This window comes from Eschscholzia californica, unplaced genomic scaffold, assembly GCF_041429995.1.
Source record: "Eschscholzia californica isolate CP2 unplaced genomic scaffold, dmEscCali1.0.p SCAF_1, whole genome shotgun sequence".
Taxonomy (NCBI): domain Eukaryota; kingdom Viridiplantae; phylum Streptophyta; class Magnoliopsida; order Ranunculales; family Papaveraceae; genus Eschscholzia; species Eschscholzia californica.
Window position 1 is genome coordinate 21,723,454 of NW_028238198.1, and position 23,323 is coordinate 21,746,776.

General features: G+C 36.4%; 4 protein-coding genes and 1 long non-coding RNA gene across 5 annotated transcripts; 3 read left to right on the forward strand and 2 right to left on the reverse strand.

Moving 5' to 3' along the window:
• The first annotated feature begins 1,519 nt into the window (after positions 1-1,519).
• LOC147565127 (transcription factor MYB93-like) lies at positions 1,520-3,488 on the forward strand. Its single transcript, XM_086651626.1, has 3 exons — positions 1,520-1,720; positions 2,241-2,370; positions 2,484-3,488. The coding sequence occupies exons 1-3, from the start codon at positions 1,564-1,566 to the stop codon at positions 3,316-3,318; spliced, it is 1,122 nt and encodes a 373-aa protein (XP_086507752.1). The 5' UTR covers positions 1,520-1,563; the 3' UTR covers positions 3,319-3,488.
• A 2,907-nt stretch (positions 3,489-6,395) lies between these two features.
• Positions 6,396-9,733, forward strand: LOC147565128 (uncharacterized). The gene is made up of 4 exons (XM_086666520.1): positions 6,396-6,518; positions 7,151-7,984; positions 8,065-8,202; positions 8,395-9,733. The coding sequence occupies exons 1-4, from the start codon at positions 6,471-6,473 to the stop codon at positions 9,592-9,594; spliced, it is 2,220 nt and encodes a 739-aa protein (XP_086522646.1). The 5' UTR covers positions 6,396-6,470; the 3' UTR covers positions 9,595-9,733.
• Positions 9,734-13,781: 4,048 nt separating this feature from the next.
• LOC147565129 (uncharacterized) lies at positions 13,782-16,461 on the reverse strand. The gene is made up of 5 exons (XM_086647148.1): positions 16,361-16,461; positions 16,107-16,187; positions 15,866-15,946; positions 14,973-15,748; positions 13,782-14,821 (listed from the first exon to the last, which is right to left on the reverse strand). Exons 1-5 carry the CDS (start codon positions 16,459-16,461, stop codon positions 13,782-13,784), a joined length of 2,079 nt encoding a protein of 692 aa, XP_086503274.1.
• A 172-nt stretch (positions 16,462-16,633) lies between these two features.
• LOC147565130 (uncharacterized) lies at positions 16,634-17,277 on the reverse strand. The gene is made up of 3 exons (XR_015237023.1): positions 17,129-17,277; positions 16,873-16,989; positions 16,634-16,733 (listed from the first exon to the last, which is right to left on the reverse strand). It is a non-coding gene; the product is annotated as an uncharacterized LOC147565130 (long non-coding RNA).
• Positions 17,278-18,929: 1,652 nt separating this feature from the next.
• Positions 18,930-23,147, forward strand: LOC147565131 (putative protein phosphatase 2C 9). Its single transcript, XM_086651629.1, has 6 exons — positions 18,930-19,278; positions 19,396-19,563; positions 20,111-20,347; positions 20,429-20,705; positions 22,210-22,364; positions 22,672-23,147. The coding sequence occupies exons 2-6, from the start codon at positions 19,525-19,527 to the stop codon at positions 22,810-22,812; spliced, it is 849 nt and encodes a 282-aa protein (XP_086507755.1). The 5' UTR covers positions 18,930-19,278; positions 19,396-19,524; the 3' UTR covers positions 22,813-23,147.
• Positions 23,148-23,323: the final 176 nt, after the last annotated feature.

A 23,323-nucleotide genomic window follows, 5' to 3' on the forward strand; every position in this document is an offset into this window, starting at 1 on the left:
TGATTCGTGAAGTAGTTAGAATTTGACAATAATAAATATGGTTAGTTAACTTATTATTTTACAGTCCATTGTCAAATTAATTTATGAAAGATGAAACTTATTAACTCATAATTGAAAAGTTTTCCACCATTGACAACATATGGAGAAACTTGTGGTAAATGTCATTGACTCTTTCATTTTCTTAGTGAAGATGAAAATAAAATGTCTCTCATGAGATTAATTCAATATTTGGTGAAGTTTTAAGGCATCTGCTACACCAACTCTCTACTCATTGGGTCAAAAAGGCTAAAAACTTCCATTAGTCTCTCTCTTTCTCTTTAACTGTCTGTTTTTTTTTATAGAGAATAGAGCTAGATATATCATATAAGTAATAAATTTTATATTTTTCATATAGCCACTTATTAGGGGAAGGAGACTTCATCAATCAATGTAGCAGGTGCCAAAAAGATGAATGTGACACTTTCTTGTTTTTATATGTCGACATTAGTGGTAGAGACAGAAAAATTATAAGACGATTTGGAAGAGAATTTCAAATCAATGGTCGCGATTTTCTGTTGAGGAAGTTGACAAATCAATCACAACCGTTGATTTAGGTTTCCTTCCAAATCTATCTGAGATTTCCATTACTACTAGATCATTTTTCATTGTCAAATGTCACTCAAATGAGGTAGAATATGATATGAGTTTACCTTTTAAAACCCCAAGGAATCTTCCTAGGCTTCTAGCTAACATTGCAATAAAACAAGGTTTATTTAATTCCCCATATAGTCTTTGCAAATTTAGTTTTTCTCATAAAGGATGAAAGGAACTTCTAGCAACTCCACAAATTCATGGTGGTTCAATGATAATGATAGAGGAAAAAAGTATAAGCATATTAGAGGATTTTTGAATGAGCCTGCCCAATCAACATATAATAAATATACATTAATTATTGTATCTCCAATGGAAGTTTGATATTGCTTCCCTAGAGTACTATCATATACTTCTTAAGCATGAATAGATAGATTTTTAATGAATACGATTACTCATTTATGTTGTTTTTGTTAAAAGCTCGAACTTTTATGCTCTTATATTATTTCAATATAGTTAAAATGAAGATGATTTTTGTAAAGAAAAATAATTTAAATTCTACATGAAGTGTAGATGTTTCACCATCATAAGACTAAGTGTGTGTATTAAAGTGAAATTATCATATCAATAATCTAAAGTTAGGAATAAGTAATCATCATGTACGTACCGGTCCTCTAGGCTAAATTTACCCGTACTCGTACTCGTACTAAATGAAATAAGCTTATTAATAACATCAATGTTAATATTAATTAATTAAAATAATTAAAAATTGAGAATCATATATATATAATTTTTTTAAAATGAAGTTTGAAAATGAGGAGACATTATATGAAACTCTAACACGTCTGTGACGTTGAATAAAATAAAATAATTAGTAAATAAGTAGGGAAAGGGATAGATGAATTGAGTAAGGATAGTATATAAATAGGTAAGGTGTTGTTATGAATTTGGTAGGATTAATAGGAAGCAGTTGAATTAAAGGGGAGACAAATCATGAGAATGTCTTCTTCTCATTCTACTAGTAGTACTCATCATGCAGATAATAATGGCCTCAAGAAAGGGCCTTGGACTCCTGAAGAAGATGAGAAACTTCTTCATTTCATTCAAGAAAATGGCCATGGAAGTTGGAGAGCTCTCCCTAAACTTGCAGGTTCTACTCTCTCTCTCTCTCTCTCTCTCTCTCTCTCTCTCTCTCTGTATATATATGAATTAGGCGTAGGAATTAGAAAGAGCCCGTGTGCGACCCAATAGCGCTTTTCTTATTCGGGAGGACAATATATGTCCTCACTTAAGTAGTTGCCTATTAGGGTAGTCGGACGGACTCTGACAAACATTTCAAAAAAATTGGAGTGGACATTGCAATAGTTACCTATTAGTGTAGTCGAATGGATTCTGACATACATTTAAAAAAACTAGAGTGCGCATTACAATAGTTGCATATTAGGGTACCCACACGTGCTCTGACAGACATTTCAAAAAAATTGGAGTGCTCGTCGCACGTTGAAACCCACCAAAACTATTAGGTTCATTCCGATATTGGGCACCTCAGGGCTGGATAAAAAAAATTATTACGTTATGTAAGTTAGTGGAGTGGTTAAGTATTTTTTTTTTTCTCTAATAAACCAAAAAGTATGTTAATTACTTAACTAATTTGCTTGTTAAATAAGCAGGTCTAAATAGATGTGGAAAGAGTTGTAGATTGAGATGGACAAATTACTTGAGACCAGATATTAAAAGAGGGAAATTTTCTCAAGAAGAAGAGCAAACTATTCTTCATCTTCATTCTTTTCTTGGAAACAAGTAATTCATTTCATTTTACATTAAATTTCTTTATTTTCTTTCCTATTTTTTTAATTTGAATTATGGGTATATATATAACTTTGAAAATACTAATTTAAATTAATTTTTTTTAGATGGTCAGCTATAGCTACTCATCTACCAGGAAGAACAGATAACGAAATCAAGAACTTCTGGAATACACATCTTAAGAAAAAGCTAATTCAAATGGGTTTTGATCCTATGACTCATCGTCCACGAACCGATCTTTTTTCGAGCTTAAATCAAATTCTAGCCCTAGCTAAACTAAATGATTTGCTTCTAATGACTTCTCATCAACATAATCTCTATCCATTTGAAGAACAACTCGCCTCATCGATGTTACTACAAACAGATAATGAAGCTATTAATGACCAATACTTGGCTAATATTCAATACTTACAAAATCTTCTTCGGTATTCATCTTCAACTAGTAACTCAAATAGTACTAATTTATCCAACTTTAATACAGACATTGAAAGTGCTTTGAATATCTTGAACACTACAGTTTCAGCATCAATGAAATTAGGGTTAGAAACCCTAGTTTCATCAAACCCATCTCTTGAATTACAAACTGGAATTGAACCCATGATCAATCTCCAAAAACATTCTCAGCATTTGGGTAATCATTTCGAAACCATTCCAACCAATTTTCAAACATCTTTTAACAGTGATAATATTATTGATCCAAGAACTACTACTACTACTAATACTCCTTTCGATTATGTTAGTAATGATCATCTTAATCAAGTAATATATACTAATCAGAAAACATCGTCGTCGATTATGGGAAAACTTTGTGATTCAAGAAGCAATAGCAGTAGTAGTCCTAGTCATGAGGATGGATCAATACCGAGAACTAATTCCTTTTGGCCTGACCAACTTTTTCTTGATGATGATGATGATAATGGTAAAGATCTTTTTATCCCTTAATGCTTGCTTCATTCTTTTCTTTCTTGATTTGTTTGTAATTTTTGTTTCTTTTTTTTCTTTTCTTTTTTTTATCAAGTACTGTTTACTTGTATGGTTGTGTATGTTTTTTATTTTTCTTTTGGTTGAAATATCTAATGTTCATTATATATTAATAGAAAAATTATTATACATAATTTATTATGTTAATAATTAATAAATATAGTTATTTTTGTAATTCATTGTGCCTTTCAATATAAATTTGAACAACGGATAATTCGAACAACTACTTTTATATGTCATTTCTGACCATCACTTCCTAGCAAATTCATAACTTCTTTTGAAGTTAAGTCATATTCTATAATAATTAAACAACTTCGTAGAATGACTAATTCTCTTCCGAACCCCTAATTCATGATTAGTTGCTTGTTTAACTCTCCACTTTGGTATACTGACTCTGAACTTTATCCATATTTCGATTCATACACATAGAAGTACGCCCCACTGAAGTATACTAGCTCCTCACACAAACTCTTAACTCAATCTCCTTAGCCACCAGTTTATCGTTTACACACCCATCACACATACTTGTTAAGTTTGTCGTAATCCAGTTCATAATCGATTGACAATGAGTGGGGAGGACATATACGTTATATGTTTGGTTACTAGATTACCTTTCCCGCCATGTGAGCCTATTCTTAGACGTCCCATCACGTGTGCCATTTTTTCAACGTGCATGCATTTTTTCAAGTAATGTAGAGTGCGTTAGACTTCTAAACCTTGACGAACGTGTAGTTTTTTCTTTTGTTCTTTTTTTTTGAAAGTTTCATAGTTTAAAAATTAAAAGAGTTATTAAAGTATCTATGACTAATTACATAGGGAGACTGATTACATAAGGAAAGAGTGGCTAGGAGATGGACAGAGTAAGAATGACTCCTTGAGTTGACTCGGAAGAAGGTAGAAAATTAGAGGTACCGAAGGAATCTGAAAAGAATCAAAGAAGAGGAGATAATAGTAAAAGTTAGAGAGACGAAATAGTAGGCTAAAAGAGACTGTATTTAAAACCTTAGACACCCAAAATCATATATATTATTTTTAGGAGAGCCCTGCAATAATTTAATATTTTACTCAGAATCTTTACTTCATGCATATCCTACTTTCTCTTAATCTCCGGTGGGAGCGGCATCTGAAGCAGGATCATGAAACCTACATTTGTTAATAGTTCTATGAGGTAATGCCGAGCTATCAGTGGCGAATGAAAAAAGCTTAGCAGGTGAGTTGGGTGCATAGTAGCCTTTCGATCCATATACGATCCTGCATAGATCACTTATAGTTAAGTGTCCAATAAGGCAGGCCCGACGGATGGAGCATCTCTCTTTGTAGCTCCGTCTTGGCATGTGACCAATTGCAAAATTTTGACCAATTCTGTGTTGGTTGGACAAGATTTCCAAATTGAAGATTCTCTATATCTAATCCCGACTTGGACGTCTATTAATTGTAAAAGTTTTAAGTTTCATCGGGAGATTCAAATTCTATGCCAACGTATACCCTATAATAACATTATATCTCTTTTCTCTTATATGCCTATTTGATTATTCGTCTTCTCTATACTATGACTTGACAAACACGCGTCATCCATCTCATGTGTATAGTAAATTCATATTTTTTTCCCACTATCAATATTTTTATGTTGGTCTTCACCTCCATTAATATGAGAAACATATTTTTCTTTTTGTAGGAGCATGCTCTTGAAGATCGCTAAATTTGTTTACTAAAGATGCGGAGTATTGTTAGGTTCTGTTAAAAAAAACAATATGTTTTTTTGGGCTAAAACTTGATATTTTGTTTGATTTATTGTAACTTTGTGAGATAGTGTACGAATTCGGTGATGTAAACTCGTTTCTAATGATATCCGGCGTATAAAACTTTCCCTAATTTTTTGACGGGCCTTTTAACAATATGCAGCGCCTATAAAACTTCCCTAATAATTTTTGAGCGCCCAATTATACACAAAAGCCTAGTGAGTTTTAAAAGTAAAGAGGGCCAAAACAATAATTAGGGTCCTTACAGAGCTACCCAATAAGATTTTAGTAGTTGGTGAGGGTGGGCTATGAATGGACCTAGTAGATATTTGACTTGTCAGGATGCAATATTAGACTTAATGATTGGTACTTGTAAATAATTAAAGTGTGGGACCAAAAAGGTCAATCTGAAAAGTCAACATACCTCAATACAAGAGATGTCAAAATATACAATCAATGACACACCTAAAGGACAATTTGGCTAGCTTTTTTAGGGTTATTCCCTTTGTATTTATCAATGGCTTAAAACCATCAAAAGCTTATAAAAACAAGAGGCCTTGGGCAAACGGCCCAAAATCATGGGAAGAATGAGGACCGGGCCCAAGGCAGTCCGGAAATATGGATCAGGTCCAAATTGTCAGCCCCTTGAAAGTGGAAAACTAAAAAACCTTCGATTTCATTGATATTACGGAACTGCCATTAAAAAAAAAGCGGGAAATTGACGAACTTTTTGGCCAAAGTCTGACGTCAAGTCAGGTTTCGAATGACTCCTCCACCCCAACGTCACTTCGTCGTTACCTCGAGCCCACGCCTTTCAGTTTTGGAAACCGCTCAATCTCTCTCTCTCCATTACTCCTGATTATTCCTCATTCTTCGTCCATTACCCAAAAGAAACCGCTCACTCTCTCTCTCTAAAAACCAGTTCAAAAACTCAAGCTGTTCTTCATTCCTTCGAAATCTGAAGCTGTTCTTCATTCCTTCGAAACACTCAAGTTGTTCAAACACTCAAGCTGTTCTTCATTCCTTCGAAATCAGTGAAAGAAATACTCGAAGCAAAGAAAAACTCTGAAGTTGTTCTTCATAAAAGGTAAGTTTTCTTTAACAAAAAGAAAAAGGATTTTTGAGGGAAAAACCCTAAATCTAAAGAAAAATCACAAAAAACCCTAAATATTCCTTCGAAATCTGTTACAAATTTTTGAGGGAAAAACCCTAAATCTGACGAAAAACCCTAAATATTCCTTCGAAATCTGTTACAAATTGAACTTGGATCCTTACTGTTTGCAGATGGTGAAGAAAATCACAAAAACAACCTCACCAAAAAAAATCGCTACAGAGCCAGCAACCACAAGGTCGAGATCCGTGAAACAAAATAAGATGAAAGAAAAACAACCAACCAGGAGTAGTCCGAGGGGGAAGACGAAGGTACAAAAGTCCACACTCTTTTTTATTTCATGTACACGATCCAGTGATCTATCAACTTTTTAGTTTCCATGCACAATTTCGTTTTACTTCATCCTACCTTTTTTTAGTTTCATGTACATGATCCAGATGTCTAGAAACTTTTTAGTTCCCATGCACAAAGCTTTGGTCAAGATCACTGTCAGTTTTATAACGTCCGTTTTGTAGTTTACTCTTAATAGATAGTTTACTGTCAGTTTTATAGTTTACTCTAAGTTTATTTGTTCCAAAAAAGACAAAGCATACCTTACTGTACAGTAGACATTACATAATGCACTGTCAGTTTTATAGTTTACTGTAAACTGATATGTTTCAAAACAAGCAAAGCATGGCATACTGTACACTATACATTACATAATGCACTGAAAGTTTTATAATTTACTGTAAATTGATTTATTCCAAAAAACACAAAGCATAGCATATGATAAACAATACATTACAGTAAGCAATGTCAGTTTTATAGTTTACTGACAATTGATTTCTTCCAACACTCACAAAGCATATGATACTGTACACCATACATTACATAATGCACTGTCAGTTTTATAGTTTACTGTCGATTTTTAAATTTACTGTAAACTCCTTTGTTCCCGCAGGAAGCAGAACCAAAAATTGTGAAGAATACAAAAGGAAAGAGGAAAGCATCCCAAGAACCGGAGGGTCCTCAAAGGAAACAAAAGAAGCCAACAAAACCTCAAGGAGAGGGAAGTGAACAGGGGGGAAAAGAGATGAAAAATCGACCCGACAAACTGAATAGCAAACTCTCAAAGGCATACAAGTGGTCCCTTCGTAAAATTTGGGACCAAATGAAGAGCACTTATTTTAAGTTGAGTGACAGACAGAAGGAGTTGTTGGATGAGACTCCTTTCAAATACCTGTTGAGAGCCTTCAATGAAAACAAGCTCGATATGGCAAATCCAGTTCGACCCAACAAAGCTATCTTCGAAATCCTCAGCCTTTACAATACAAAGACTGAAAGATTCACACTTGCAGGCAAAGAGCTTCAACTGACAGCAGAGGATGTGGCCCTCATCCTGGGCTTGCCAATGGAGGGGGAAATGGAAGATGTGATACCCAAAACCAAGGTATTAAGGCAACCACAGATTGACTTCTGTATGAAATATTTCGGAGAAATACCTGGTTATGTGACATGTCACTCGGTATCCGAGGCTCTAAACAAAGCCGTAGACGATGTAGATGTGGATGATATGGACATTGTTAAGCTGGTAATCTTATCCCTATCTGCTAATCTACTCTTTGCTTCGAGTACTGGTTACTCCATATCCCCGATCTTCCTCAACTGCTTGGAATCAATGGAAACAATAAAAAAAGTATCGTGGGCAAGAGCAGTGCACGCGTACATGATGGACAGGATCAGTTGGCACCCACACGATCCAATCAAAGCTTCTGGATGCCTAATTGTCCTTCCTGTAAGTATTATTTTCTTCACGACACTTGGTATATTCAGTGACATTTTATTGGTTATGTAATTGTTTTTATCTCTGAGTAGATCTGGTTCTGCGAGCATACTCTATGCTACGATAGAATAAGCAAGGTGAAGGATGAAGTGCCTCGATTGGTGAGATGGTCTCTGCAAGAAATTGATAAGACATTCGACGACAAACTTCAAAATCTTATTGAGGACCAGGTATAATTCTGCATCTAATAGTTGAAACATATAAACTGTAGTAACAAATTTACAGTCTGTGTTTTAATGTATCAACAGGTTTATAATGTGCTGTCAGTGTGGTAATTAAGCGTCAGTTTTCTAATGTCTTGTCAGTTGTCTAATTTTCAGTAAGTTGTGTTACTTTCTGATGTATTTTTTAAAATCTTGCAGGTATATGAAAGAAGAATCTGGCCAGAAAATGATGTTGAAAGTAGAATTTTGTCAGAAGGAGAAAATCCAAAGAGCTTAACCAATTTGTTGAAGAGAATAGAGAACCAAGAAAGAGAAATCTTTCTTTTGAGACAGGAGCTGGCAAAAGCATGCGAGGAAAGAGACTCAGCTTTAAAAGCTTATTCAGATGTGCTGCAATCACAAGATAGAATGGAAACAGCAACATATGAAGGGGGTCCAAGTCAAGAACAGCTAGAACCTGAGGGGGAACAAACTGGGCAAGCAGCAAGGGAGGAAGAACGAGAAGAAAATGTAAGTGAAAGTGATGGGAGGGAAGAGCAGGAGAAAGGACAGGAAAATGTAGAAGTGGAGAAGGAACAAGAAAGAAGTGCAACTGAAAGTGGTGAAACTGATAAACAAGAAGAGGGTCAGGATAAAAGTGAGACAGGAAAGGATGAGGAGAGGAATAAAGAAGGAAGTGAAACTGAAAGTGAGAGTGGAGAAGAAGAAGAAGAGGAGATAGAGAAAAATGAGGGGAACCAGGAAGGTAAGAGTGATAGTGAAAGTGAAAGTAGTGAAGAAGAAGAGGCAGTGAGAGGAGTAGAGAAAAAAGAGGTTAATAAGGCAGGGGAAAGTCAGATAAGTGAGAGTGACAGTGAGAGTGGTGAAGAAGAAGAGACAGTGAGAGTAGTGGAGAAAAGTGAAAGTGAGAGTAGTGAAGAAGAAGAGACAGTGAGAGTAGTGGAGAAAAGTGAAATTACTAAGGCCGGAAAAAGTCAGATAAGTGAGAGTGACACCAACAGTGAGAGTAGTGAAGAAGAACAGATGCAGATAGATGAGGGTAAGAAGGAAAGTGACAGTGAGAGTAGTGAAGAAGAAGAGACAGTGAGAGTATTGGAGAAAAAAGAGATTAATAAGGCAGGAAAAATTCAGAAAAGTGAGAGTCAGACAGACAGTGATAGTAGTGAAGAAGAACAGATGCAGATAGATGAGGGTAAGAAGGAAACTGAAATAAAAGGAAAAAATGGAGAAGAAAGTAGTGAAAGTGATGAAGACAAGACTGAAAGTGAAGAAGAAACAGTGAAAGACGGTGAAGCAGAAAACAGTGACAGTGAAACAGATGATGATGATGAATCGTCCGAGTCAGAGGATCATGCAAAGAAGCAAAAGCATGCCGGCAAAGGAAAAGGCAATCTCTAATTTTCGATTACAGTCAAACTCATTTCAATCAAAGTTAAATAGTACTAAAGAGTAGTTAAGGATAGGATGTTTCAGGACATGTTTAGTGTTAGTGGTTATCGTATTAAAATGGCTTGAACAAAGGTACTTTATGACATATTAGGTGGTTCCCTTTTAGTCAAGGTTTTTATGAGCTTATGTTTACTTTAACAGAACTTTAATTCATGTTATCCTGCATATCGTTTAACTAAATGTTACTAAACGGGTACCGGGATTGAGAAAACTTATCGGGAACTTTGCCATGCATCCTCAGTTTTTTTTTTACCAGTAAATTTGAGGATAACAATGACATATATTAATTCCCGATTACATAAAAACAGAGAAATACAAAGAGGACGGAGAGGATGAGAGAGATGACCTTGGGGGCAGGGACGTTAATCTATCGAGCGACGATGACTCCTGGCTTCAGAGAATTCATAAAAGAGAGGAAACACTCAAACTACAACAAAAAGATCAATTGTTAAAAGGTATATTCGCATATTTTTGTTTCAAATAGATGAAGTTTATGTTATTATAGTGATTATAAAATATTTAACAAACCTAAGCTCTAACATTGTATTAAATAGATGTAGCAAGTGAAGAGAAGGGCAGTACAATCAGCAACAACCAACTTACGCCACCAAGCTTTGATCTGGGAATTGACTGCACACAAATAGTGGTTTGGACACCACCAGAAGAGGGGATCAGCAAACATAATACTTCCGATATTCTGCAGACACCACCTAATTCTGATTTTGCAGATATAATCAAAATGGGCAAAGAGTCAGTCCAGGAAGTGCTAAAGAAAACTGTTTCCCCTCCAAAGAGGGTGGCAAGCAAAGGAGAATCAGGGTCAAAGCCTCTTCAGAACTCTCTTATAAGAAGGGTGAAGCAAAACCCACGTGTGCGGAAAGCGACTTTCAAGGCAGATAAGGGAAAGGAAATTGTGGCTGTGGAACCCATGAATTTGAACAAAGAAGACAAAGAGAGCTTAGGGAACTGGAAAATAGGTGGGCTTTGGCCTTATGTGATTCAGAAAGAAAGACCTCTACTGCTAGAGTTCTGCCAGAAAGGCTGGAAAAAGTAAGTTTCTTGTAAATATTTTAATTTATTACACATTTGAATGTGTCACGTACATTATTGAATGTCTTGTAAATTTTGAAATGTACGGTACAGACTGGAGGTGTGGAAGAAAGATAATGAACACCGTCTAACTGGAAAAGAGTTAGATGATCTAATGATGTATAGGGAGTGCGACTCTCAAATCATCGATTGGTTTGCAGACCACCTCCACAGCAGGCCAGATAACAAAAGCCAAGAGATCATATTCTTGTCAGCCTTGATCTACGTAAGATTGCTTCGAACTTTTTGTATTGTGTTACTGTCAAATATTTCTTAAAATGTATTATTGGTAATTTGCAGACGTTGATCAACCAGAAACGGCACCCCGATACAATAACTGCAAATTTGCAGACCAGAATTAAGGAGCAGTTTATCAAAGGCCATACCTCAGTGTTGTGTGTTCCAATTAACACACCATACACCAATGATGCATACTATGGTTACCACTGGACGCTTCTGGTGTATAGGTTCCATGAAAATGATTGGATACACTATAATTCACTAATCAATGATCGACAGCTCGCTCAAACGTGCAACAAGAATGCAAGGGAGTTTGCAATAGTCCTTGCAGGGGTGTTAAATGAATTGAACTGCGGACGAAAACGACTGAAGAAAAAGATCCCATTTTTAAGGGAAGAAGAATGTCCACAGCAAGGGAAAGAGTAAGTCCCATTCACTTTCAGTTTTATAATGTCCGTTTTGTAGTTTACTGTCAGTTATAGAGTTTACTATAATATGATATGTTCCAAAACACCGAAAGCATACCTTACTGTACACTAGACATTACAGAATGCACTGTCAATTTTATAGTTTACTGTAAATTGATTTGTTCCAAAACACACAAAGCATAACTTACTGTCCAGTAGACATTACATAATGCACTAGCAGTTTTATAACTTACCGTACTCTAGACATTGAGTTGTTCTCTTCTTTACTTCTTCTAATGGCTACAACTTGGTATAATGAAAAATTTGTTTTTATCCTGCAGACCGGACTGCGGTCTTTTCGTAATGCTGCATCTGGAAAGAATATTCATACACAGTCAAGACTTTCGCATGCCAGACAGTTGCACGCAGCCCGAACAATTTAGCGACAGAGCTAGAAGAATGAGAACGGAGGTGACGTACAAAATTTTAAGGGAGTCACAAAAGGCTTGGAGTAAGATGATGTAAAAAGACAGCTGATAATTGTAAAAAATGTTGTACAAATGTTATTAACTACTGTTGTACTGAAAAATACTTCTGTTTTGTATTATGTTTTGTATTATCAGTTTTATACTTTACTGTCAATGTTTATGTTCAAATGCACATACAACTTACATCACAGGTACAAGGCATTACATAATCTACTGCCAGTTTTCTAATGTACAGTCAGTTTTATAATGTACTCCCCGTTTGGTGGTGGACAACAAACTTTTTGAAGGGTAAAAACTTGTACAACTTAGACTCATTCATTATGTACAATTTCGACCAAAGGACACAAGATGTGAAAGGTACTCAATGCTTAGAAAATATCAAATGCACATACAACTTACATCACAGGTACAAGGCATTACATAATCTACTGCCAGTTTTATAATGTACAGTCAGTTTTATAATGTACTGCCCGTTTGGTGGTGGACATCAAACTTTTTGAAGGGTAAAACTTGTACAACTTAGACTCATTCATTATGTACAATTTCGACCAAAGGACACAAGATGTGAAAGGTACTCAATGCTTAGAAAATATCAAATGCACATACAACTTACATCACAGGTACAAGGCATTACATAATCTACTGCCAGTTTTCTAATGTACAGTCAGTTTTATAATGTACTCCCCGTTTGGTGGTGGACAAAAAACTTTTTGAAGGGTAAAAACTTGTACAACTTAGACTCATTCATTATGTACAATTTCGACCAAAGGACACAAGATGTGAAAGGTACTCAATGCTTAGAAAATATCAAATGCACATACAACTTACATCACAGGTACAAGGCATTACATAATCTACTGCCAGTTTTATAATGTACAGTCAGTTTTATAATGTACTGCCCGTTTGGTGGTGGACATCAAACTTTTTGAAGGGTAAAACTTGTACAACTTAGACTCATTCATTATGTACAATTTCGACCAAAGGACACAAGATGTGAAAGGTACTCAATGCTTAGAAAATATCAAATGCACATACAACTTACATCACAGGTACAAGGCATTACATAATCTACTGCCAGTTTTCTAATGTACAGTCAGTTTTATAATGTACTCCCCGTTTGGTGGTGGACAACAAACTTTTTGAAGGGTAAAAACTTGTACAACTTAGACTCATTCATTATGTACAATTTCGACCAAAGGACACAAGATGTGAAAGGTACTCAATGCTTAGAAAATATCAAATGCACATACAACTTACATCACAGGTACAAGGCATTACATAATCTACTGCCAGTTTTATAATGTACAGTCAGTTTTATAATGTACTGCCCGTTTGGTGGTGGACATCAAACTTTTTGAAGGGTAAAACTTGTACAACTTAGACTCATTCATTATGTACAATTTCGACCAAAGGACACAAGATGTGAAAGGTACTCAATGCTTAGAAAATATCAAATGCACATACAACTTACATCACAGGTACAAAGGCATTACATAATCTACTGCCAGTTTTATAATGTACAGTCAGTTTTATAATGTACTGCCCGTTTGGTGGTGGACATCAAACTTTTTGAAGGGTAAAACTTGTACAACTTAGACTCATTCATTATGTACAATTTCGACCAAAGGACACAAGATGTGAAAGGTACTCAATGCTTAGAAAATATCAAATGCACATACAACTTACATAACAGGTACAAGGCATTACATAATCTACTTCCAGTTTTACAATGTACAGTCAGTTTTACAATGTACTGCCGGTTTGGTGGTGGACATCAAACTTTTTGAAATGTATTCTACATACAACAGTAGACAACAAAAATAAACTTACATTTCAAAAGGAAGTGCTAACAAAATACTGGACACTTGAAGAAGTGCTAAACAAAATCATCCACATGAGTGCTAACCCATCACTATATTGGTTCGTTACAAGATGCACGATTATGGGTCGTCAGTTGATTACATCTGCCACACACCCTCTGTCTTTTGGGAAAATACCCGGCACTTTCAATTCGAGTGGTACGAGGTCTACCCGGACGTCGCTTTGTGAGAGGAGGAAGAATCATCGTGTCTGGGTCATATGATTTAGGCTCATCAAACGTAGGTACAGGCTTAACAGGATGACTATACGTCTTACAATAGGCTTCGGTAGTGAAATTGGAATCAAAAAATGAAGAGGCATCGCCACCGTTCATTTTTATACACAGAATCGCATGCTCACATGGTATGCCTTCTACTTGCCACTTGCGACAAGTGCAGGTCCGTAGCGCCAAATCAACTGAATGGGAGGGCATAGACAATACCTCGTATTGAGCTTCACCGGACTGGACGCACGTCCAACTACAAGCCACTTTGTAACGCAGTTGCATTTCTTTATCTACCTTCGGGCATAAGAAAGTAGACCAACTAGATGACTCAACTCGCCTCTCGTTCATCATATTCATGATCTTCATTCGCAGCATATCGAGCATGACTGTTATTGGCATAACTCTCTCGTCTCGGATCCATGAATTGAAGGACTCAGACAAGGAAGAGCAAATTAAACCGTACCTTTTCCCTGGAAAGAAGGCATCTGCCCAATGAACAGGGTCGACTGAGTTCAAAAAAGCTTCAGCTCCAGCCCCACCCATTACACAAATCTCCCCAGTGTATTTGCTAAAGTCCGAGGCAGTAAGTGCACGAGCCGCTTTGAACATCAATGACTGAAAATAATCTGACTTCTTGGCACCATTTCTAACTCGTAAATTCAAGTTGTTCCGCAAATGCCACACGCAGTAGGAGTGGTTGGCCGATGGGAATACATTCCGAACACCATTTAATATACCGTTATGCCTATCAGACATAAAAGTAAGTGATTCACCAATATCTATACACTTCTTCAAGTTCCCAAAAAACCAGAGCCAGTTGTGATCGTTTTCTACATCAACAACAGCATAGGCAAGAATGAAAAAACCTGCGTACAACAAAATGATTGAGTATATACATTACTGTTTCTTGTAAATGTAAGCATGTTTCGGGAACTAACTAATGAACAGACAACTATATGGTTTTCTGACAATTACACAATGTACAGGGAACAGTTTCAAGAGAAATAGAATAATTACCGTCGTTTCCATTCTTCGCAACTGCAGCAAGAATACATCCATTATACTTTGTTTTAGCAAACGTACCATCAACAAATATCAGAGGTCTACAATGCTTGTAACCTTCTATGCATGCTCCAAGAGCAATGAAAATTCTTACAAAACGATGCGACTCTTCATCAACTTCCAGATCGATATGACTGTTAGGATTAGATCGTGACAGAGCATCAACATACCAGGAGAGTTTTGCATAGGAATCAGCTTCATCACCAAATCCTATACAAATTGCCGCATTTCGAGCATGATATGAGTAGTAGTAACTCAGTTTAATACCATAATCTTTTTTGAAGGAACTAACAATATCCTTCGTGCTCTTGGTAGGGTTTTCTCTAATGTCTTCTGCAATCAATAAACTAACAGCTTCAGTCGATAGTCGAGGTTTCCGTACACCAGTGATGAAGTCTTCACAGGTGTGAACGGGGTTGTAGGCTTTCAGGATAAACATAGATCTCGACTTAAGAGGAGCAACCGCGTGTATTTTCCACTTGCATTTTGTACTTTTGCAAACACAGGTGACACGATCGCGGTCATTCTTCACAAACACATAATTGTAACCGTGTTTGATTGAGTATCGACTGAGAGCCTGGCGAAATGCAATCACACCGCCAGGAAATTCTTGACCCTCATGGGTGAATACTTCAGGCCAACTCTCAGACCGGAGAGGTTCTCTTCTGACAAGAGCAGTGGAACCATCACCATGGTTAGAAGGCGGGGGTAAGAAGAAATCACTGGGCGACCTACAAAAATACACAAAGTTTAAAACCAGGAACGGAAAAACTAACCTTACATTTAATTGGGAACCAGACATTTTACAACTCCCAGTAAAAAAAGGTATAACACACCAAGTACCGTACCGATTCAACTCTTGTGGAATCATTGAAGTGTATGATCGAGGCACAATTGAAGAATTAGGCATGACAAAAAAACATTCCAACCTGCATAAGTTAACGAAATATATAGATATATAGGAAAAGGGAACTGAATAATGTACCGTCAACTATCAAACGACAAGGAAACAGGCGAACGGATCAGGAACTTAAATTTGTACAAAATACTTGACCAATATAATTGAAAATATAAGGAATGAAAATGTACCGATTCATTGCTTCTGTACTCATTGAGGGTGATGATCTTGACAAATTTGAAGCATTCGAAGGGAAGAATTCAAGTTCAAACCTGAATAATTACAGGAATAAGGTGAAGAGGTGAAGGAACATGTACAGAGGTGAAGGACACATGTACAGAAAACTGACCAAGTACAACACACCTTGTATAACTACGTGGGAACTACAACATGTACAACCAACTATAAAGCACAACTGGAATTACATACTGACTAATAAATATACCTATTCATTAAGGGTGGTGATCTTGAAGTACTTGATGGGTAGGGACTGCAGAAATCACGTTCTGCTTCACGAATGGAATCTTCATTTGACTGGGACGCCATTTCTTCTCTGCTCATTCTGCATAAGAGACGGTCGGGAACTTTAGAATGTTCTGTAAACTATCAAACCACGAAGGAACTAAATAACGGCCAAGGAACGTAATAATGTACACTGCAGTTGAACAATAAAAACGAAAGTATAAGGAATGAAAATATACCGATTCATTATGGGTGGTGATCTTGAGATACTTGATGGGTGGAGACTGAAGAATTGACGTTCTGGTTCACGAATGGACTCTTCATTACACTGGGACGACATTTCTTCTCTGTTCATTCTGCACAAGAGAATGTCGGGAACTTTAGAATGTTCCGTAAACTATCCAAAGACGAGGGAACGGGATAACGGATAAGAAACGTAAAAATGTACGGTATAGTTGAACAATAAAAACGAAAGTATAAGGAATGAAAATATACCGATTCATTAAGGGTGGTGATCTTGAGATACTTGATGGGTGGAGACTGAAGAATTGACGTTCTGGTTCACGAATGGACTCTTCATTTGACTGGGACGACATTTCTTCTCTGTTCATTCTGCATAAGAGAAAGTCGGGAACTTTAGAATGTTCTGTAAACTATCCAACGAAGAGGAAACGGGGTAACGGATAAGGAACGGGAAAATGTACGGTATAGTTGAACAATAAAAACGAAAGTATAAGGAATGAAAATATACCGATTCAAAGTTGACGTGTTAAGATTAGAGATATGCAATCCGACCTGCAAAAGTTAACTAAACGAAAGTACAGACATATTGCAAAACGGGAACTGAACAATGTACGGTAAACTTGGCCACTGTATATAAACATGTACAGAAAACTGACCAAGAACAAACACTATATAACTAAGTAGAAACTACAAAATGTACAATCAACTATAAAACAAAAAGGAAACTGTATACTGACTAGTAAATATACAAATTCATTAAGGGTGGTGTCTTGAAGTACTTGATTGGTGGGCAATGAACTAGTGTTACAGTAAATCATTAGTTTCGAAGGAGTTGTTCAAAGGATCCTAATATTCATCATTTTGGTGACCTCTGTTGGAAGTACATCCATCAACTTGAAATTACTTCATTCAATGCAAGTAGATGAGTTTAAAATGTTTTTCTTCTTGTTTAAGGAGTATTCAGGGCATAAACATGAAAGGGACAGTCAAGCAAAACAAATATGAATGAAATGTAGTGTCTAACTGTTTGTCTTTAAAGAGCAGTGGACCAAAAGAAACATTAAATGATAACATTGAAGGCTAAAAGATGAGATTTAAGAACATTAAAATGATAACATTAAATGATACCATTCAAGGCTAGAAGATGAGTTTAAATGCTTTTGTTTTTGTTTTTGTTTTTGTTTTTATTTTTGTTTTTGTTTGGGTCTAAGGAGTATTCATGGCAGAAGATGAGTGAGGCAAAACACTAGAGTTCCCTTCAAGCCAGGAAGATGATGAACATTAAAATCACTAACCTGATGTGGAAGAACAGTAACAGTTGGTCTTTCAAAAGATGATGAGCTTCTGTCTATAAATAGAGCTAGAAACAGTTGATACATTTTGAGCGGGACAGAAAATTTCAACCCAAAAATTTGGATGAAAAAATGGCGCCATTACAGGAGAGAGAACAGAGGATAGAGAGAGAAAGAAGAAAATAAAGGAGAGATTTGGGCGGGGAGATAAGGGAAGGAAATCAGATTAGAGAGGGAAGGAAATAAATTTGGAGATATTTTCTCCTCATTTAATGCTCCGGATTTGACAATTTCGGCTCATTAATTGCCATGTCAATCGGCCATTAAGGAAGGTAAGGGAGAAGCAGGCAGGGCAAAACGGGAAGGGAATAACCCTTACAAACAGGAATTGTCAGATGGATCTGACATTTTGGACCTCTCCCGCAATTCGGACATGGGCTGGGGCGGAAGCTAATTTACCGGGCTAATTTTGGTCCTCTCCCTCAAAAATCCTAAAAACAAATCATAAAGGACCAAGTAGGCAATACAAAATTGAGATGAGAAATACTAAACTGTCCCAACACAGGTGGAATAGCGATGCGTCTAGTTCTAATTGGTCAGGTAATTTCTCTTTCCCATAGCCTAACCAATTTTTTTTTGAGAAATCGACTGCGATCTACGCTAGTTGTTACAAAACATTGATATATCATGAAGTCGTGCTGAGTACGATAACCGTCTAATTTAAATCATAATGAAAGAGACCTAAAGTCCGACAACGTGAAACAGGCTTAAAGCCGACAAATTTATTAAATTATTTATTTTATATATTGTCTAAATCATATGGAATAAATCTTGATGGCCAACTGCTTCCACTGAAACTCGATCCTACGACCTCATGAGCTTAAGAGGAGTGTTCAACCGTTACACCAAAGGGTGGTGGACTATAACCTAACCAATTAGAGCCGTTCCAATCACTATTCGGTCTGTAGTCCGAACCTGATTTTTGGGTCATTTAGCATTTGTGAAAGGAGATATAGTAATTGAAAAACAAACACAAAGATGGGGTTAGAGAGAGAGAGAGAGAGAGAGGTGAAAGCAAAGATAAAGCTAGCAAAAGTCAACAAGGGTGAAGTCTGCTTTGTTATAGCCTTTATTTCTATACTTTCTCTCTCTCTCTCTCTACAAAAAGAGAACTTGCCCTCATCGGCCGATTCCCTTCTCTCTCTCTCTCTCTCTCTCTCTCTCTCTCATTAGTCATTTCACTCTGCTCTATACCAATTACTTAAAAGAAGAAAGTAGTACAAGAACAACAAAATCAACAGCTACCCAAGTCTTCTATCTGTTTCAAATACAAAGAGTTTGGTGGATTTGTAAAAAAGGAATTCTGGTATACTTTTGTTGACTTCTTTCAAGTTTTTCCCTTTTTGGGGTTTGGGTAATCTGGGGTTATGGGTTTGGTTCATTATAACTGATTATGAAGGTTTTCTTCATCTTAATATTGCAGGTTCTGAAATTTTTTTGTGAATTTCTGAAGTGGGTTTGTGTTAGAATTGAGAATTGGGGTTTCTGAGAAGAAATAGATGTTGAGTAATTTGTGAAAGAGGTTAAGGTGGTGTTTGGATTTTAAAATTATATGGATAAATTATGCTGCTTTAAAGCTGGCCGTTCTCAGGTGAGGAAATTTTTTCATTCTTTTTATCTTAATTGTTTGCCTACAATTCTTCATATTTATGTTGATTCAGTTTTAGTTAATTCTGTAATCTGATATGTTAGTTAGACTATCTAATAGTGAAGAAACTAGGGTTAGGGTTGATTTATAGTTATATTTGATTTTGGTTGATGATTTAGATTCTTCTGTTATGTTGCAATTAGTCATGGACTTCAGTGAAGTTTTGTTAAGGCTAATAGTTTAAGATCAGAAATGATCCCAAACTAGGCCAGCAGAACAAATTTCAGACTAATCTCTCCATCATTTGGATCATAATGATCTTAAGATTTGGCATCAGAGCGTATGGACTTGCGGATTCGGCAACTGGGTAGTTTTCCTAAGATAACTTCCTAGTTGGGTTTATATGATGGGTATTTGGAACTTTATGTACATATATATGTGTGTGTGTGTGTGTGCGCGCATATGTCTTTTGATTAGTTATTGAGATCATGATTGTTCGCTTTGGCTATTTTCGATATCAAACTTTCTTTGATTCTCTTGTTTTCTTTAGCTAGGAGGGCATTCCTCCTGTGGGTCTGGAAAGGGCAGGAGCCAACAAGGTCCAATCAAGTATGGCTTCAGTCTCGTAAAAGGGAAAGCAAATCATCCCATGGAAGATTATCATGTTGCAAAGTTTGTGCAGATTAAAGGACATGAACTCGGCCTTTTTGCTATATATGATGGCCATTTGGGCGATACTGTTCCCGCTTATCTACAAAAGCATTTATTTAACAACATCCTAAAGGAGGTGGGATTCCAGTTGAGTTGCAACTTTATCTATTTTGAGTGATTGATTTACCCCTAAGTTTGTCCATTTTTGTTGATTCAGGAAGAGTTTTGGAGTGATTCTAGTAGATCTATATCAAAGGCTTATGAAAAGACTGACCAAGCTATTCTTTCACATAATCCCGACTTGGGCCGTGGTGGATCCACTGCTGTTACTGCAATTCTTATAAATGGGCGAAAGTTATGGGTAGCCAATGTCGGTGATTCAAGAGGGGTTCTTTCAAGAAGGGGGAGTGCAAGACAGATGACTACTGACCATGAGCCCAACACTGAACGTGGCATCATTGAGAATAAAGGTGGCTTTGTTTCGAATATGCCAGGTTAGCAAATGCAAACCTCTTTCTTTTAAATATCTTGGGCTTCTTGAGTTCTAGTCCTTTATGCACATCCTTTTTTAGTTCTTGATTTTGTTTATCTAATTTATTAGCAGTAGTTGGTACAAGTTTTCCTCTTTTGCCAACTCGATACCTAAAGATTGATACTAAGTGACGAGTTCTCCTTTCATGAGTTTTTACTGTAGTTATCATGTCTTGAGTTTTGTTGAGGGGTTAATGGGGATTGGTCTATGCTTGCTCACCAATATAGTGCACAATATGACAATTAGGTTTTCACCAGTCATTGTGCTGAACTTTGAGGTTCTTCCTTTAACTCTGAGTCTGAGACTCTAATGCTATTCTCATTTGATGTTTGAATTACTCGGGGTCATGATCACATGTCATGCGCTTAAGTTTGTATAGCTTCCTGCTTGTGTTTTCCATTTTGGGGTTCTCGGATCTTTTTCCAAAGTATTTTTATATTGTTAAGTACTATTTAATAGAGAACAGATATGAAGGGGGTAGTAACTCGATACAAGAGCCTTTTGAACTCATGATCGAGCCCGGGTTGGGCATAGGGCACAAAATAATTTCCAATACGTATTCGACCTCTACTCTAATGAAAGAAGGATTTTGTGGTTTTCTTATCAATTATTCTTTTAAGCGTAAATGAGCCCGTTATTGGGGATCAAATGCATCCATTTGCCTTTAATAAGTGTGTACAAGACCTTCGCCTATCAAAAAAAACTCCCGGACTTCTTTTTTCGTCTTTGCCAGAGAAAATATTTTTGACTCATATTGACATTATAAGCTAAGTATGACCAACAAGGTGTCCTGTGTTTCAAAAGATTTAGTTTCACGAAACAAAAAAGTTTCAAATTTCTTTGTTTCTACATTTGATGTAACACACATCTCAATACTAGCCATTCTATCCTTGATTTAAGCACTGGCCAGGCCCACTAGTCTAGTTCGACACGGCACGGTTTTCCTTACCATGAACATGTCCTTTACCACCTCAGGCTTCTCCACTTAACCAATCTAGGGTTCAATCCCAACCAAAAGGCCTGGTCAATATGTGTGACAAGGTGTTATAATCCATATCTAAAAGGTCTTCCTAAGCAATGTGGCACTAACTGCGTTGCAGATAAAACTTATCGCGTCAACATGTCATATGCAGTTATTCTCCATGAGCTTCTATTTTAGTATGATATGAGGAGACAAAAGCTCCCTAAAACCAAGGGGCCGGACCTCATTGGAACCACACGGTTTTAAATAATCCATAGAGATAATATTAGTGCATATATCATGTTTCAAAGACTTCACAGATAGGTGTTAACCTCTTTATTGCCATGCTTATGTTTGAGTGGCATTAAATACTCAATGTATAGAAAAAAAACGTTTAGAACCATCCGATATATTATGTCTTTAACTAGTTATAAAGATGATAGCATTGCTATCTTATTATATGTCTATTTATTAGGATTAAGCTGATATTTTTTTTTTCTTATAGGAGACGTTCCTAGGGTGAATGGTCAACTAGCAGTTTCTCGTGCATTTGGTGACAAGAGCCTCAAATCACACTTGCGTTCAGATCCTGATATACAAGATGCAGATATTGATGCCGATACTGATATTCTCATCCTTGCTAGTGACGGTCTTTGGAAGGTGAAACTTCTGTGAAGTGGTCTCTTTTTCTAAGTATGGTAGTGTTTGTTTTTTCTTGAAGTCAGATCTGAAATCTGGCTCCAGCTCTTAATTTACTCTAGTTAGATTTCAGATTAGTTGTTTTTGTCTGACTTGTGATGCTTAACTCGTCTGAATGACTAATTTACGTTGATTTTGGGTTCAGACGAGTCAGATTGAGACAATGAGAAAAAAGAAACACCACCTCAAACAGACTTTATCGAAAAGAAGCGTTGCTCAAAATTTATATAGTTTTTGAGATTATGTTATGTGATTCTAATCTATGCAGGTAATGGGCAATCAAGAAGCGGTTGATATTGCAAGAAAGATCAAAGACCCGCAAAAAGCTGCTAAACAACTAATCGCCGAAGCTTTGCATAAAGACAGTAAAGACGATATATCTTGCGTTGTTGTGAGGTTTGGGGATTGAAGTCTCTTGTTTTTCGATTTAAACACTGGGAATTATGGAATTTATACGAAGTTGACTGATCCTCTTATGGTGCCACCTTGAAGTAAGAAATTTTATGTAACAAGAAAAGAGAAACAGGTGACATTCTCATTTTCTTCCTCTTCATCTCTGTAAATTCAACTTCCTTTTGTTTTTTCTAGTGTGTGATTTGATATTGTTTTGATTACTTAAATACATATTAGGGTTATGATTGGTGTATCCCATTGTTTTTTAAAGATTTGCATGGTGATTGTGGGTAAGGGTTGTAATTGACTTTTTATAATTTGTTTTTGGTTAGTGAAGGTAAGATTTTGATATTTTAGGGTGAGAAACCAGATTATCTTCATTGTCTTCTCTCTCTCTCACTAGTCTGAATATTAAATAGTCTGAACCCAGAATCCACCATTTCCTTCTAAAATTTTGTATCTTGGAAAATTTTCTTGTTTCTTCGAGGCACCAGCCTAACCAAATCATCACCTGACTATTCCTTAAT

Bases quoted from the DNA above. Each gene is read 5' to 3' on its own strand.
- LOC147565127 (XM_086651626.1), top strand. From the start codon at position 1,564: ATGAGAATGTCTTCTTCTCATTCTACTAGTAGTACTCATCATGCAGAT. The intron at 1,721-2,240 runs GTTCTACTCTCT...TTAAATAAGCAG, and splicing joins AGCTCTCCCTAAACTTGCAG to GTCTAAATAGATGTGGAAAG. The intron at 2,371-2,483 runs GTAATTCATTTC...AATTTTTTTTAG, and splicing joins CATTCTTTTCTTGGAAACAA to ATGGTCAGCTATAGCTACTC.
- LOC147565128 (XM_086666520.1), top strand. From the start codon at position 6,471: ATGAAAGAAAAACAACCAACCAGGAGTAGTCCGAGGGGGAAGACGAAG. The intron at 6,519-7,150 runs GTACAAAAGTCC...TTGTTCCCGCAG, and splicing joins GTCCGAGGGGGAAGACGAAG to GAAGCAGAACCAAAAATTGT. The intron at 7,985-8,064 runs GTAAGTATTATT...ATCTCTGAGTAG, and splicing joins GATGCCTAATTGTCCTTCCT to ATCTGGTTCTGCGAGCATAC.
- LOC147565129 (XM_086647148.1), bottom strand. From the start codon at position 16,461: ATGGCGTCCCAGTCAAATGAAGATTCCATTCGTGAAGCAGAACGTGAT. The intron at 16,188-16,360 runs GTATATTTATTA...GTAATTATTCAG, and splicing joins TCACCACCCTTAATGAATAG to GTTTGAACTTGAATTCTTCC. The intron at 14,822-14,972 runs GTAATTATTCTA...TGTTGTACGCAG, and splicing joins TGCGAAGAATGGAAACGACG to GTTTTTTCATTCTTGCCTAT.
- LOC147565131 (XM_086651629.1), top strand. From the start codon at position 19,525: ATGGATAAATTATGCTGCTTTAAAGCTGGCCGTTCTCAG. The intron at 20,348-20,428 runs GTGGGATTCCAG...TTGTTGATTCAG, and splicing joins TTAACAACATCCTAAAGGAG to GAAGAGTTTTGGAGTGATTC. The intron at 20,706-22,209 runs GTTAGCAAATGC...TTTTTCTTATAG, and splicing joins CTTTGTTTCGAATATGCCAG to GAGACGTTCCTAGGGTGAAT.